Below are 14,698 nucleotides of genomic sequence, written 5' to 3'. Positions count from 1 at the left end.
AAATGATAGAGTGATTTTAATATTTAAATACATAACTAATTTATCGTTACAATCCGTCATTTATTTGATAAACATATGTTTCGTATTAGACTATTAACAATAATGTTTATTGTTATGTTTTAGACTGTAGTAATAATGTAAATATAAATATTTGAAATATTTAAACTATACATCACAATAATTATTTAATTAATTATTTATTTATTTATTTATTTATTTATTTATTATTTATAAATTTAATCAATTAACGACAATGTGTATCGTTAATGTTTCTATATCACATTCGTACTTTACATTGTACTCTGTTCAGTACACATAGGGAAGAAGTATAAACTATTTTATTTATTAATGTAAAATTTTGGAAATTTACATTTATATTCTTTTTTACAAATAGTATTTGAAATTTACCGTGATAATTAGAGAGAGAAAAAAAAAAAAAAAAAAAAAAAAAAAAAAAAAAAAAAAAAAAAAAAAGAAGAATGTGATTAATCATTATTCGGAGTAAGGTCAATAGTATATCGTAAGTCTCAATCTCTTGAATTACAACCGAGTGAAAGATTATAATGGAAAAAATATGAAATATTACAATAAAACATATAACAAAAGATTTATCACGATAAATCTAAGAAATAATATTAATTAATTTAGTATATAAAAGTACTGTAGAGTACAATAACGCAGTAAAATTTTATCTACTTTTTTTCGAATTCACATCGATTAATCAAATTTGTATCATATACTCATATCATATTGGAATCATATTGTACGATTAATTAAATATTGAACTTCGTTATTACAGTTGATTTTAACGAATAATCTAATGCATAATTGATATTATATAGAGAAGCCTTTAGAAAACCATGAATATTATCCAAGGATAAGACGAAGAAAAAACATTGTTAACAATTCAAGAAATAATGAAGACGATTAAAAAATACCTCGAGAAAAATAAAACCAATAATAAAATAAATAATAAAATAAAACAATTTATTGTACAACGATATTATTAAAATGTATAATTAATGTTAGTAGTAATGTCTTAAAATCTCAAGTTCCTCAAACCACCAAGTGAAGTCGAAGGAACAACGCATAAATGTATAACATACTGTACGCCTTAAATGAAGCGAACTTGAAGCTTTAATCGGCGGTACTCCTAAAGTTATTAAAATTTCCATTGAAATTAATCCATGAAAATTGCCAATCCAAGGTTGATTCATTGAGATATCGTTAGGTGTCGCCGGTGTTCCCACTACCTCGGCATTTCCTATTGAGTCTCATATCGTAAAAATTGCAACGTCGCATAATCGCGGATCTCTTTCATTGTTTAAGAAGAAGCGAAGGGAAGATGTTGGAGCTGCCGTTATTATCAACCATTTTATCATTAATTTAAATTTTTTTAAATTCAGTTATCAACGTTTTGCAAATAATTCAACTTATTCGAGTCTAAAAAATCGTTTTATCCGGAAATTTACTGTCCCCGGAGGCAGAAAAGATAAAGATTTTCGGGCGGCGAGGGATGAAGGTAATAATGATTTTTATTAGGTTATGAATTAATAAGAGTTTTCCTAATCCGCGAGCATCGCCTTTTACTAAAGCTGCACGAGTGAATTATTTTGTGTTTAATTATTTTTCTCTATGCGTTGTCATTAATTGTCGTATTATTTTTTTCATTGGGATAAAATGTTTATGGTTATTCGTTGGATTATATGTACACGTGTCGATTTTTTAATATGATGATTACTTTACCGATTCCTATGAATGTTAATGATTATTTCTTAACATGCACTACCAACTGAGCTTATGAAATATTATCCAATTAATATTTGACATTAATTCTTGTGATTCTAATGTAGTGTTTTATTTCTATTACAGGCACGTGGAAGTGGAAAGAGGTGAGACTGTGAAGCGTATAATAATAGTAGAATAATCATTAAATGTCATTTGTAAAATTTGAATTTTGAATAATAAAGCGTTTTTGAGATTGTATATACAACATTGATAAAAATAAAAGACTTTAAAATAACCTTTATATTTTTTTATTGCAGTGAAATTACCTTCTTCAAATGATTGGCCTTATCGTTAATATGTAGTACAGATAAGACTTTTCAAGTAAAAGTTTCGATTTTAATGTTTGCGTATAATACGTACTTACAAAGCCAATTAATAAAAGGCTTAGATGGAGATTATTCCTTGTTAGAAACAAAAAAAAAAAAAAATAATAAATAAATAAAATAAATTAATAATAAATAAGTAAAGTAAAATAATTTATTACAATGAGTACTATTTTAGAGAGAATAGCAGCTATCGAAGCTGAAATGGCCAGAACACAGAAGAATAAGGCAACTTCTGGCCATTTAGGTTTATTGAAAGCAAAACTCGCTAAATTAAGACGAGAATTGATTACTCCAAAAGGAGGTGGTAGTAGTGGCGAGCAAGGCTTTGAAGTTGCAAAAACTGGCGATGCTCGCATTGGATTTGTGGGCTTTCCATCGGTTGGAAAGTCCACGCTGCTGAGTACGTTAGCTGGTGTATATTCGGAAGTGGCTGCGTACGAATTCACTACCCTCACAACCGTTCCTGGATGCATTAAATACAAAGGCGCTAAAATTCAGCTTTTGGATCTTCCTGGTATTATAGAAGGTGCAAAGGATGGTAAAGGTCGTGGAAGACAAGTAATAGCCGTCGCCAGAACTTGTAGTTTAATTTTCATTGTTCTTGATGTTTTGAAGCCACTAGGGCACAAGCGATTGATAGAGCACGAATTAGAAGGATTTGGCTTAAGATTGAATAAACAACCGCCAAATATTAATTTTAGAAAGAAAGACAAAGGTGGTATTAATTTACAAACAACGTGTGTACAGTCTGAACTTGATCTAGAAACTGTTAGAACTATTTTATCAGAGTATAAAATACACAATGCTGATATTACCCTCAGATACGACGCAACTTCGGATGATTTGATAGATGTTATTGAAAGCAATAGAATCTATATACCATGTATTTATTTGTTAAATAAGATTGATCAAATAAGCATAGAAGAATTGGACGTTATATATAGAATACCTCACTGCGTGCCGATATCTGCGCATCACAAATGGAATTTTGACGATCTACTGGAGAAAATGTGGGAGTACTTGCAGCTCATTAGAATCTACACAAAACCGAAGGGCCAGCTTCCGGATTATAATTCGCCCGTTGTTTTAAACACGGAGAAGCGAACGGTCGAAGACTTTTGTAACAAGCTTCATCGAACTATTGCAAAAGAATTCAAGTACGCACTCGTGTGGGGTTCATCGGTCAAACATATGCCACAAAAAGTTGGAAAAGATCACGTTCTAAACGACGAGGATGTCGTCCAGATTGTGAAAAAAGTATAATTGCTACTTTACGCAAATAACTGTTGGACAAAAAAGTGATGTGGTAAATTTTTGTGAATATAAAATAGCTTTACTTAATATAAATTTATTCAGCTTTGATTCATTTGTACTTTCTTATACATAAAATACTAAACTGTAAACATTTACACTTGCATATGCATGTATATATATGTATATATACGTGTGTGTGTGTGTGTGTGTGTGTGCATGAATATGAATGCGTCTATGCATAATCATGCATGCATGCATGCATGGGAGTGCATATATATTTATATATGAACAAAATTCTATAAATTTATCTTATAAATTTCTCGTAAGCCATCTTTCTATCATTCAATTATAAATAATGCCGTGGACAATGGAAAGACTGTTATATATGTGTAATTTACAATCTGTTATATAATTTAGAAAATTATAATCTATCGCCTTACGGTAAAAAAAACTTAAACATATCTGGAGTGACTTGCGCGCGAATATGATGGATTCTTGCACACTGCTGAATTTCAGTGAGGTGAGGAATTATTTATTCCTTGTCATTCTTTGTCACTCAAGTGAAATCTGTTGTGCCATTGTCGCGATCTTCATAAAAATAATTACGCGCTCCGTTTTTGTCGTCGATTAATTAATTGATTGCGCTGCTACCCTTCGCACAACAGGATTGGGTCGGAGCCGAATTCTCCAGCCGACATTCATAACATTATTAATCCTCGAACCTTAGAAGCATGTTTTATGAGAAATTTAATGATTTACTAATGGAAATAAATTGAAGGAGTTTTTTTTTTTAAGGATAGTCGGTGCAATGAAATTGTCTCAAGGTGTGTTAAGGCACGATTATTACGCGAATATTAGTTAGTATGATATCATTTGGAAAGAGAACTTACAAAAATTGCTGAATGTTGTAAATAATAAAGATAGCTTAAAACAAATTTTTTTTTTCGACTTAATTTTATTTGTCTTCATTTACATATAAGGTACTTAGGTATAAGGTTTTATACAAAACAGCAGATAATAGCAGTATTTTCTTCAAATATTAATTACGTATTTTACTACAGAGGAAGTAACTGTATAAGTGCAGAAAGTATAATAACAAATTTGAATTTATTGTAATAAGAGAACACTAACATTGTTTCAAATAATAAATACATACAATAAAGTATCTTAGATATAAAAACCTTGGATATCAATGTTGACAATAATAATAATAATAATAATATATATATATATATTAAAGTGTATTCTTTAACAAATATAATTGGTTAAATTTAAATAAAAACGTCATCATTGAGATTCAAGCTTTATTGTCTTTTTTTGTAAATATCGTTATAAATAAAACAAAAACTATTTTTTGTAAAGTAAATTACAAAATATAAACTTGATTTATGAAACTATATGTAAATGTATCTGTATACAAAGTAATATTTACAAATATATTTGTGTTACAATTAACTTTTATACTAAGTTCTGCATTTTAACACATCACTGGGTAGTTGATGTACAATTTTTCAGTAAACTTATCACAATAAAAAAAATATACTTGTTTCATTGTTTGCCCTTCTTCTTTTTCTTCTTTTTTTATTTTTTTTTCTTTTCTTTTTCGTTTTCGTTTTTTTTTTTTCCATAACGCCAGTTATTTCTTATGTGGTATGTTTCTGTAAAAATAATAGGAGTGAATTTGTACAATACTGCTTCTGTATTAAATTGAAAATAATAAACTGCATGATACGTCATGGTGAAAACTGATTCTCATAATATATTTCTCTGAATCCAATAATGCCGCTGAGTATTTCATGTTCATTAATCTAAATTCTTTAAAATTTAATTTTTTCGCTAAAATTACGTGCGTCAGATTTCGAGTTTATACACATGATTTTTAATAGATAAATTAAAAGAAATTTTGAAATTGCACACATTTCTGTTCCGCTGCCAAAATGCACAGGTTTTCATTATTTTAAACAAAAGCGATACATCTTTATAAATATACATATAAAGTTCGTTTTGGTACACATATCCAATTCGGTAACATCAACTATACTTTCAATAACAAATAATTTTTTTATTAAGCTTCGAAACATTATTCAAGTATCAAGTCAACGATCTAAAAATTAACTCTATCGAATCTTAAGTATATCGAGTTGTTTTTTGATAATAAAAATTGAACAAATCATAAATGCTTGAGCAAATAAATTTAATGCATAAAATAAATAAATAAATAACATTTTGTTGAAATGTAATTTAAGATCTCGGGACGCGTGATACTTGGTAATGTCACATAAGCAGTAACTCTTAAACAAATTAAAAAAAAAAACATAATCAGGCATTATACTTTTTACTATTAATACAAAATATTCCCTAATCTCCCTCGTGCGCAACATGCGTTGTGCACACAAATTATAGATAATAAAATATATTGTCTTCGAATCACGATTTTCATAATAAATGTTACAGTGTACAAAAGATGGAAGAGCAATCTCGTACGTGAACTTTTTTCCTTATTTTCTTCTTCTTCTTCTGTTTTTTTTTTTCTTCTTTTTTTGCTAAAAGTCTAATTTTGATAATGATCAATCGCAGTGCACTGGCCCTGCGTATCGACGAAGCTAACAGAAATAACCGATTAACGGTTTATTCGGTCTTCACAGTAATTAATAATCGTAACAGCTCCATAACACTTTAAAAGCGTTCATTTCCTTCACAATTGCATGATAAATATTTGGACAGAGATTCATGATATTTAAACAACTTTAAATGGCTAAACATTCGCTTAAGTATTATTACATGTAGCACAATTTCTAACTAACGTTATCGCTGTATATAAATTCATTTGTTGAAAAATGTTTCTTCTGTTGTGGTGAAACTTGCCAACAGCCCTCGCAATAATTCCTAACACGGGCGTTTAAAAACTTTGCTCGGTTTTGATTAATAATTTAAATACAAAAATTATTCAATAATTTAAAAACGAAAAAAATTTTTTTTCTTTTTTTTTTTTCTTTTCTTTTTTTTTTAATGTCAATTGCGTAATTTTATTTGCTTCACATCCGATCATTAGCATACTATCATAGAAACATCGTAGAAACATCATAAAAAAAAAAGAAAATGTTCAATATCCATCATATATATATACACATGCATACGCGCATATATAGGAATATATACGCGGATATGTATGCATAAATATAGAATACAATGTCGTAAATCTTTTTTTTTTTTTCTCAACAATGACTATTTAACTATCAGTACTTATGAGTACCTCGAATAATTAAATTACAGTACACGCAGCCAGATCGTCTATCCAAGAAAAGAAAAGAAGAGAGAAGCGATTTAAAAAGGACGGGAAAGAAAAGTGAGAGTAAGGAAGGTAAGGTAGGAAAGAAAGATATTTCTCTCTCTCTCTCTCTCTCTCTCTCTCTCTCTCTCTCTCTCCCTCTCCCTCTCTCTCTCTCTCCCTCCCTCCCTCTTTCTCACTCTTTCTCACTCTTTACGTGTATGTGTGTTTTTGTGTTTTGTGTGCGCGTGTGTTTATGCTTGCACGCGTGTATGAGATGGAATGAGGGTTTGGGGCGGCGGTAGGGCGGGGGAGAGGGGGGAGGAACAACTTGGTGGTCATTCGAGTCCAACCGCGTAAGAATTATTTGGTCCTTTTACACTATTATAGCACTTAAATCATTAGGAAAGTAAATAATGCCTCTTTTTGGTACCAGTAAAGTAGGCTACTTTAAATCGGTATCATAACTTCATCTCCCAGAGTACGATGTGGGCGTCGTTGCTGTTGGGATCCTTAAAGGCATAGCCTGACTTTTGATTCTTGTCCTCCTTCTGGGCGCCAACCTGCCGCCAATTGACGTAACCCCGACCACCCATGAGGGTGAGTACGGTGCGCCTCGGCTGATCCAGCTGGGACGACTTGGGTCCGCCGGACTTCTTGCCCTGGGACTTTTGCTTGGCTAGGGTTCGACATTCCTGCACGGGGGTCGAGGTCCCGCCGAGGCCAGCCGCGATCGTCAGATGTTGCTGTTGTTGATGCTGATGCTGATGCTGCTGCTGTTGTTGTTGTTGTTGTTGTTGCTGTTGTTGTTGTTGTTGTTGTTGCTGTTGTTGTTGTTGTTGTTGTTGCTGTTGTTGTTGTTGTTGTTGTTGCTGTTGTTGTTGCGCGAGAGCTTGCCAGCCTTGAGCGAGAGGTTCTCCTCGGAACCCGAGGACGTGTAGAGGGAGCTCGCGTGCGAGTCGACCGACCAGTTGGAAAGGTCGAGCGATCTCGGCCTCGTTATCTTCATCTTCAGCCTGCGGTCGAGGGTGCTGACTTTGTTCGGTATCGCGAGCTCGGGGTCGCTGCGTCTCAAGGTCTCGTACACCGGATCGATCACGGCGCCGCTCTCGTTCTCATAGTCCTTCACGTACATGAGCTCGCCGTACAGCCCGTAGACGTCGCAGTTCTCCCCGGAGCTCTGCGAGCTGGACATTGAGTTGGAGAGGAAGCCCCCACCGCAGCCTGATCAGCCCACGTCCAAACACACAGAAACAAAGAGAGAGAGAGAGAGAGAGAGAGAGAGAGAGAGAGAGAGCGCACAAAGGTGCATACATGATCGATTAGTTAAGAATTCGTAAGATTGATTAGTCGTCGTCGACGCAGATTCGTCATGCCCTTGGGAAATCTCGATCGCGGTTCGCTGAGAACCGCGCCGAGACCGAGGGAAAGACGAGGCAACGTCCAGGACGAGACACGGATACCGAGGAGCTTACCCAATCCGCGAGGCAACGTCTTCGAGCCCCTGTATTCGTTCTCTTTACTGCGCTTGCGCCTCAGAAGGACGGGGCTGCTGGCGAGCTGCTGCTTGAACTTGAGAACATTGGCCGACACATTGGAGGAGATGGAGACGTCGAGGCTGGCCCGGTCGGATCTCTGCCTCTGGCTGTGACCGACGTGCTCGAGGTCCTTGCCGCCCCTGAGCTGCGCCTGCTCCTCCTCCGGCTCCTCCTCGTCCTTCGCGCAGCCCACGTTGCTCTTGCTGTTCTGCACGGCGAGGAGGAAGGTGATGGGACCGAAGTGCGCGTGGTACGAGATGTTAACCCGGCCGCTGATAATGGGCACGCCCTCGAGTCGCGGTAGGGGGATCGTCAGGCTAATGCCGACATTCGTGCCGACCCAGAGGAGACCCTTGCAGGCCATCAGCGCCGTGACTGTCACCGAGGCCTGGTTGTTGTTCAAGCTATCACCACTGCCGATCCCGACGCCGAGCCCAGGTCCGCTACAGCCCCCGGACTTGGTGATTCGCAGGACGTTCGAGGCGATGTTGATATCTTGGAGGTGCTTGAACGTTTCCGTGTGGTAGAGGCAGACGGTGCTCGAGTTCTTGAGGGCCACCCAGAGACCGACTCCCGAGTGGGCCATGAGTTTTACGTTGCCGACGTGCTCGTGCTGAGCACTGAAGCTCTTGGCGTTCTCGCCGGTCATGGCGTTCAGCACCCAGACTTTCTTGCCACAGGCCGCGTACACCGAGGAATTGATGGGCATGAGGCAGGAGACCGGATCCGCACCTATACAGGGCCACATAACACACACGTTAACCTCTCGTTTATTCGTCCCTCGGGTTTCCTGCTGCACCTCTAATTCGTAGCCGCCTCTCGGTATCCGCGACCGCCACTCCAGACGACAAAGTTAGCGTTCAGCCTACTCACCTCCTCTGCTGAACTTACACGTTTTGCTCTCGTGGCGTATCGAGCCGAGCGGCTACATTAAATATACAAATCGTTCGTTTATTAATTTACCTAGTGCAATGACGTTGGGCTCCTTGAGGTTCCAGGCGCCGTCGTAGAGCCTCTTGAACATGAGAAGCGAGCCCGTGCCCAGCGCTACGAAGACGTTGTCGTAGTGATACTTTATCTGTATGACGGGCCCGGAGACCGGGTAGCTGCCGAGCTCCTCCTGCTTCTCCGGCTCCGAGGCTGTGTAGATGATGAGTTTCCGCGAGTCCGTTCCCATCCAGACGAGGTCGCTCGACAGGCTTGGCTGCTCGTTATTCAGCCCCTTGACGAACTCTACGGCTGCGACGCGCGTCTCCACGAGGTCGAACGACGTGATCTGCTTGAGGGAGGTGGCCGTGGCGGTCGTCGACTGGCCGAACACGGTCACGTGGGTCGATACCCCGTCGTCCGTGCAGATCCACAGGTAGCTCTGGTGCCTGCCCCGTCGCCTCGTCGGCCGGGGATTTTGCGTGACGTAGTAGCAGCCGCAACGTACCTGGTTGACGCAACGTTTGTGTGAGAAGCAGCGCCGAGCGTTAAAATACCGCGAGCCTCGTGACCTTTTTCACATCGATTTTTCAATGTCGCGCCTCAGCCGTGCTTCGACCTTTCATTTGCATTGTCCGTTTAAAATCATTAGGCTGGTACATTTTTCTTTTCTTTTCTTTTCTTTTTTTTTTTTCTTTTTTTTTTTTTTTTGCTTTTTTGTTTTTGTTTTTGCTTTTTTTTTTTGTTTTGTTTTTGTATCTATTTACATCTCTGTTTTGTCATTAAAGCAACAAACCGCGTATCCGTTAATCGTACTTGGCTTTTAATCGTCGTTCTCGTTGTGTATTACGTATTGGCAAGGGCAGACCGCGAGCCCGTTAACATTAAGCGAACGACGGTAGGTTGTCAAGTTGGCTGGCTTACTTCTGATTGGTGTTGCGAATGATAAACTGGTTGGGATGTAACGAACAGGGGCATTTTCGTGGACGGTCTTTGTTCCTGCTCCGGTACTTCCCAAGATGGCGAATTGTTGGGGTCCAGCGCCAATTGCGCGAGTCTTAATTCCGTAATCCAGTCTTTCTTGACGAGCGGATTTTCCGTCTGGAACGTATACATTTGTCCTTGTTTTGTCATTAGCTGTAGGCAGCAGCTGTCGGCCCAAACCATTTCCTCGTCCTTGGCCTGTATAGACGATTGAATTCCATGCAAAATTTGCTTCACCGTCTCCGTCGTCATCCCCTTAAAATTCAATAACATTAACGTTCATTAGCGTTACATATCCGAGACGACAGGCCTATGGAGTGGGAGGTGGAGTAGGACTGAGCGAGTAGGAAAATACGATTCTTTCGTTCATCGTAAGCATCGGAGCTTTCGCCTAGGAGAGAAAGTGAGCAGGTTGTGAAGATAAAGGAAGAAGGAAACTCAAGGTCGTTATTAATTCTGCAATGATAAATGCAATTGGACTCGTGCCGATTTATTATGGATAATTCCGAGCACTTTTCCATTAGGATAATTGCCATGAAAACTCGTAGGATCCCTTCGGCTCCCTACCTCGTACGATCCCTTCAGTTGAGCAACCAAGTCGCTAATCCTCGACATCGCCTCGTAATCGTGCATTAGATCGTTCATTTCCGCGCAAAGACTGTCGGCTCCGGCTTGGCCACCCTCGCCACTTCTGTCGGACTTCAAACTGCCTCCTTTGTTCAGGCCTGCGGTCAGTAGTCGACTAAGCGTCGGAGACGTGCTCGTGTCTTGTATCTGAAAATACATTTCGAGCGATAAGAGCTTCCGCCTGGGCAATTGGGGTCATTTAGGGGGTTCGCGATCGGAGTGCGAATCTCACCTCTATATCCGATACCGGATACGTCCACTTTAGTGTCAGTCTCTCGCTGCCAGAGAAGTCCTCGGCCGACCTCGGTGCTACCGAAACGCACACGACGAGATCGTTCAAGAGCAGCAGTCTTCGCCTTTTCGATTTTGTGATCATTCCGTTTTGATTGAACTCCTGTTGATGGTCGGCGAGCGAGAGAAATATATACAAAGATTACGTTAAATTCTGCTTCAGCGGCGTTGGCTAATGCCAAAGTAATGGAGAAAAAAAAAATGATCGGACGGCTACGTGAGGTTCTAGATTAAGTTGGGGAGAGGGTTAGGTAGGTGCAACCGCCAGCGGGAGCTCAAGGACGTTTTCAAATTGCCGCGATGCTCTCGACAACTCGACTCACCAGTTGCGTGACATTGTCCTCTCTTATGAGATATCTCGAGGACGAGGAAAGCGGTCGATGTGAGAGTTTGCCGGAAACGTGACGTAACATTTCCTTGAACGCTTGGAATTGCTCGGCCTCCCTCTTCCTCTCGTTCAGCATTTCCGCCAAGCTTTCCATCTGCGTGAGTGCCAGTTGAAGCGACATTCTGTCATGGTGTCCGTGTGGAGTATGTTTCAGTAGATCCTGCGGAGCGTGAAAGGCGCGTCAAAATGGAACGACTGACGGGTTAGGCTGGGCTTACCGTGTAAGAGTACAACACTCACTTGCAAAAACAAGATGAACTGTGGGAACCTTTGAACCGGCTTAACCATCAAACCAAAGAAAGACAATCTGTCATGGGCGCTAATCTGTTTGACCTGGGGACAAGAGGCACGAAACGATGACGTTCAACACTCGCTTAACCCAGATAAAGAAAGTGCGTGAGAGAGGGAGAGAGAGAGAGAGAGAGAGAGAGAGAGAGAGAGAGAGAGGGAGTATATGTAAGAAAAGCAAGTTTTTTCACGTGACGCGAGCGTCCAATATTCCTGACCAATTAAATACCCAGGATTTGCAGTGCGTACCTTGAAGAAGTCTGCAAGGGCAGTCTTTCGCTTGGATTCTTGCTTAGCAAGGTCCATCGCTACCGAGAAGTTGTTGATGAAGCCGCTGTAGATGTCGAGGACGATGGCCTTGCTGAAGCTCGCGACAAACACGTCGCCGAGCTTCTCGTCCTTGTCCCACGAGCGCACACACTCCGCGAGGGCGATGCGGAATAGCGTGTGGCACTGCAAGATCTCCGGGAGCCGGTGGAAGAGGGTCGCTATCTTCGACTGGCTGAGGACGGGTGGCGAGGACTCCTCCAGGGGCTTCTTGTAGTCCTGTGGATTTTGACGAATTCTCGTTACAATCGTCGGCTTGGCCTTGCCATCGCAACTTCTCGCGCTTCTTCCGCTTTATCGAGAATCGAATTTCGACTTTAAGGGCCGATTTTGGCATTCCGAACATATTGGCGATGCGATTGATCCGCGACGATATGATAATGCAGCATCAAGGAATTACGATGGGACGATGTTGCGCATGCGAAATGAGAATGCAACGGCGGCAGTGATTGAGTCATTGTGCCGTTGGGCAACTACGTTTTCGCCAATTCAAGTCCAAGTCGATCGGCTGGAATAATTGATACTGAAGATTTTAATTATTATTACTCCAGGTTCTCGGATTACTTGCGTATTAATTATTCGCGGTTCTAAATCGTGCGGTTAAAGCTGTCACAAGAGTCACCACGTATGCGTGAACAAAGGCGCAGCGCAAATAACGAGATGAGCTCTTGATAAATCGAGTACGTTCGAACATTCGTTTGTTTATTAATTTTTTATGCTCCCGAGTCACTTCTCTTCCCAATGCCAAATAACACGGCCGGCCAGCAATTAATCATAGATAGCCGATCTTGTCCATCTAAGCATAAATATTTATGCAATCGCGCAAACAGCTTAATAAATCTCGATAAACTAAAACGGTTCGTAATAAATCGCGACGCAAATTTGCCGAATTGAATAAACGCTTTGTGCGACGTATAAATATTGCATTCGATATCGTATAATTCGTGCGTTTAATATTTTTTATCGAAGATACGTCACGTTTATAATTTATCCACATCTGCGCGCGTCTAATCGTTCGAAGAAAGAGATGGCTACCGCGTGAAAATAATGCCAAAGTTAATGCGCGCGTCGATATTACGTAATCTAAAACTGTTAATGAATGTCATGCGAAATTTGCGAAGAAAAGAGATTTTGGTCGAGATTTTAGTCGAGATTTTGGTCGAGATTTTGGTTATCGATATGCTGGACGAACAGAAATCGCTTAACCGGCACCTTCAGTTTACAAGCTTTTGCTACGATTAGAGTAGCGTAATTAATGTTTCACCATCGTCATTGTCGCCGTTGTCATCATCATCATCATCATCATCATCATCGTCGTCGTCGTCGTCGTCGTCGTCGCAACGACTATTACTATTATCGTCGATAAAAAAGAAACCGCTGGGAAGAAAATGTGCGTTCGCCAAGACCTTCGTTTCCGGCAATCGATTAACAAGTGACTCGAAAGGGCAATTCAAGGCCGATACAGCCGACAGCTGCTTCGATTACAGTCGACTCTCCGACGAGGAGTGAGACACCGAGGACAAAGCGCGGCTGGTACCGAAGTGTCGCTCGGCAAACACTGGACGATCGAGTCCTTACACCCTCGTTCGTTATAAGGCATTGGCGTCTCGGTAGTAGCTGCCTGGAGCCATGAAAATCTACGAGAGATCATCCATCCCCCGCCGTCGGGGCAGGCATTCGCGGGTGGTCGTCGTCGTCGTAGCTAAACTGGCTAAAGAATGCCGAAGATGGAAGAGTAGAAAGACGTACGTTGACGAGCCTCTGGAGCGTAGCGACGTAGCTGTTCTCCGAGTGCACTATGGCTGCGACGATGTGGCGCCGCTTCAGCTGCTGGGCGCTGAGGTTCGGCGGTGCGGGCGGCAAGGAGGGGGGCGCTTGCCTCCGCTGCTGCACGCACTGGAACTGCGTGATGGGTCCGCTCTCCTCCTCGACCTACCAATCAGTACACCTCGACTTTAGAGAAGTCATCCTCGTCGGCTGCGAGATCCGCGGACTCCCGGCCCTTCGTTCCCTCCCATCCCACCCGACCCGCCAGATCCAATCGTAACCTCGATGTTCCTACTCCTTCGTTTAAAAACGTTACCTCCCCCCCCCCCCCCCCCCCCCCCCCCCCCCCCCTCCCTCCCTCCCCCTTTCACAAACGCTCAGCGATCTTTTACTTTTTCCACGATCTTATCACTCACGACAAAACTCCCGGGAGTGATCACCCGAGTCATTATCAGCACGTTCTATTGGTTCAATATGATCCAAGTCGTACACATACACCGACGTCTGACCCCGGAAAGTAACTTCGATACTCGATTGTAAAAAAGTTTCGCCATCATACGTAGCAACGACGCGCTCGCGTTTTAATTTCACTTGCTCGAGCCAATATTATGTCGTCGTCTTTATCGTGCAACGATTTAAGGAACCATTTGGGTGTGTACAAGAGCGCCCGTGCGCGTGTGTCTTCGGTCTTATGTACGGGTAAAACGTCGTCAGGACGTCATGCACCGCAGCATCTTTGCTCGTTGGGTCTTGCCGTCCACGAAATGATCGAACGAGTATGGAAAACACCAAGCGAGAATTTCCTTAAATTAAGGAATATCTCGTGATGCGTCGTCTTCACCCGCCCCTCCCGACCGCCCCACCCCAAACCACTTTTCACGTATTGCCTTCGCATACCGAAAAAACCGTCTTGATCTTCCGCTCA

General features: G+C 41.0%; 2 protein-coding genes across 2 annotated transcripts in view; one reads left to right on the top strand and one right to left on the bottom strand.

The window, feature by feature from the left end:
- The first annotated feature begins 1,299 nt into the window (after positions 1-1,299).
- 128up (GTP-binding protein 128up) lies at positions 1,300-3,454 on the top strand. The gene is made up of 3 exons (XM_011507699.1): positions 1,300-1,522; positions 1,873-1,892; positions 2,046-3,454. Exon 3 carries the CDS (start codon positions 2,274-2,276, stop codon positions 3,375-3,377), a length of 1,104 nt encoding a protein of 367 aa, XP_011506001.1. The 5' UTR covers positions 1,300-1,522; positions 1,873-1,892; positions 2,046-2,273; the 3' UTR covers positions 3,378-3,454.
- A 3,544-nt stretch (positions 3,455-6,998) lies between these two features.
- Positions 6,999-14,698, bottom strand: part of LOC105359013 (rho guanine nucleotide exchange factor 10) — a 135,421-nt gene continuing 127,721 nt past the window's right edge. The window contains exons 7-17 of the mRNA XM_011495488.1: positions 13,756-13,938; positions 11,929-12,225; positions 11,632-11,724; positions 11,327-11,551; positions 10,945-11,106; positions 10,653-10,859; positions 10,026-10,340; positions 9,138-9,609; positions 8,112-8,906; positions 7,414-7,860; positions 6,999-7,315 (exon numbers count right to left, since the gene is read on the bottom strand). Of these exons, the coding sequence (XP_011493790.1) occupies positions 7,098-7,315; positions 7,414-7,860; positions 8,112-8,906; positions 9,138-9,609; positions 10,026-10,340; positions 10,653-10,859; positions 10,945-11,106; positions 11,327-11,551; positions 11,632-11,724; positions 11,929-12,225; positions 13,756-13,938 (3,414 nt within the window). The 3' untranslated portion in view covers positions 6,999-7,097. The remainder of the gene's footprint in view (positions 7,316-7,413; positions 7,861-8,111; positions 8,907-9,137; positions 9,610-10,025; positions 10,341-10,652; positions 10,860-10,944; positions 11,107-11,326; positions 11,552-11,631; positions 11,725-11,928; positions 12,226-13,755; positions 13,939-14,698) is intronic.

This window comes from Ceratosolen solmsi, unplaced genomic scaffold, assembly GCF_000503995.2.
Source record: "Ceratosolen solmsi marchali unplaced genomic scaffold, CerSol_1.0 scaffold1, whole genome shotgun sequence".
NCBI classification, from domain to species: Eukaryota; Metazoa; Arthropoda; class Insecta; order Hymenoptera; family Agaonidae; genus Ceratosolen; species Ceratosolen solmsi.
Note: the sequence above shows the minus strand (reverse complement) of the source record. Positions and strands in the feature narration are given on the sequence as shown.

Excerpts from the sequence above, each read along its gene's own strand:
- 128up (XM_011507699.1), top strand. The coding sequence starts at position 2,274 with ATGAGTACTATTTTAGAGAGAATAGCAGCTATCGAAGCTGAAATGGCC.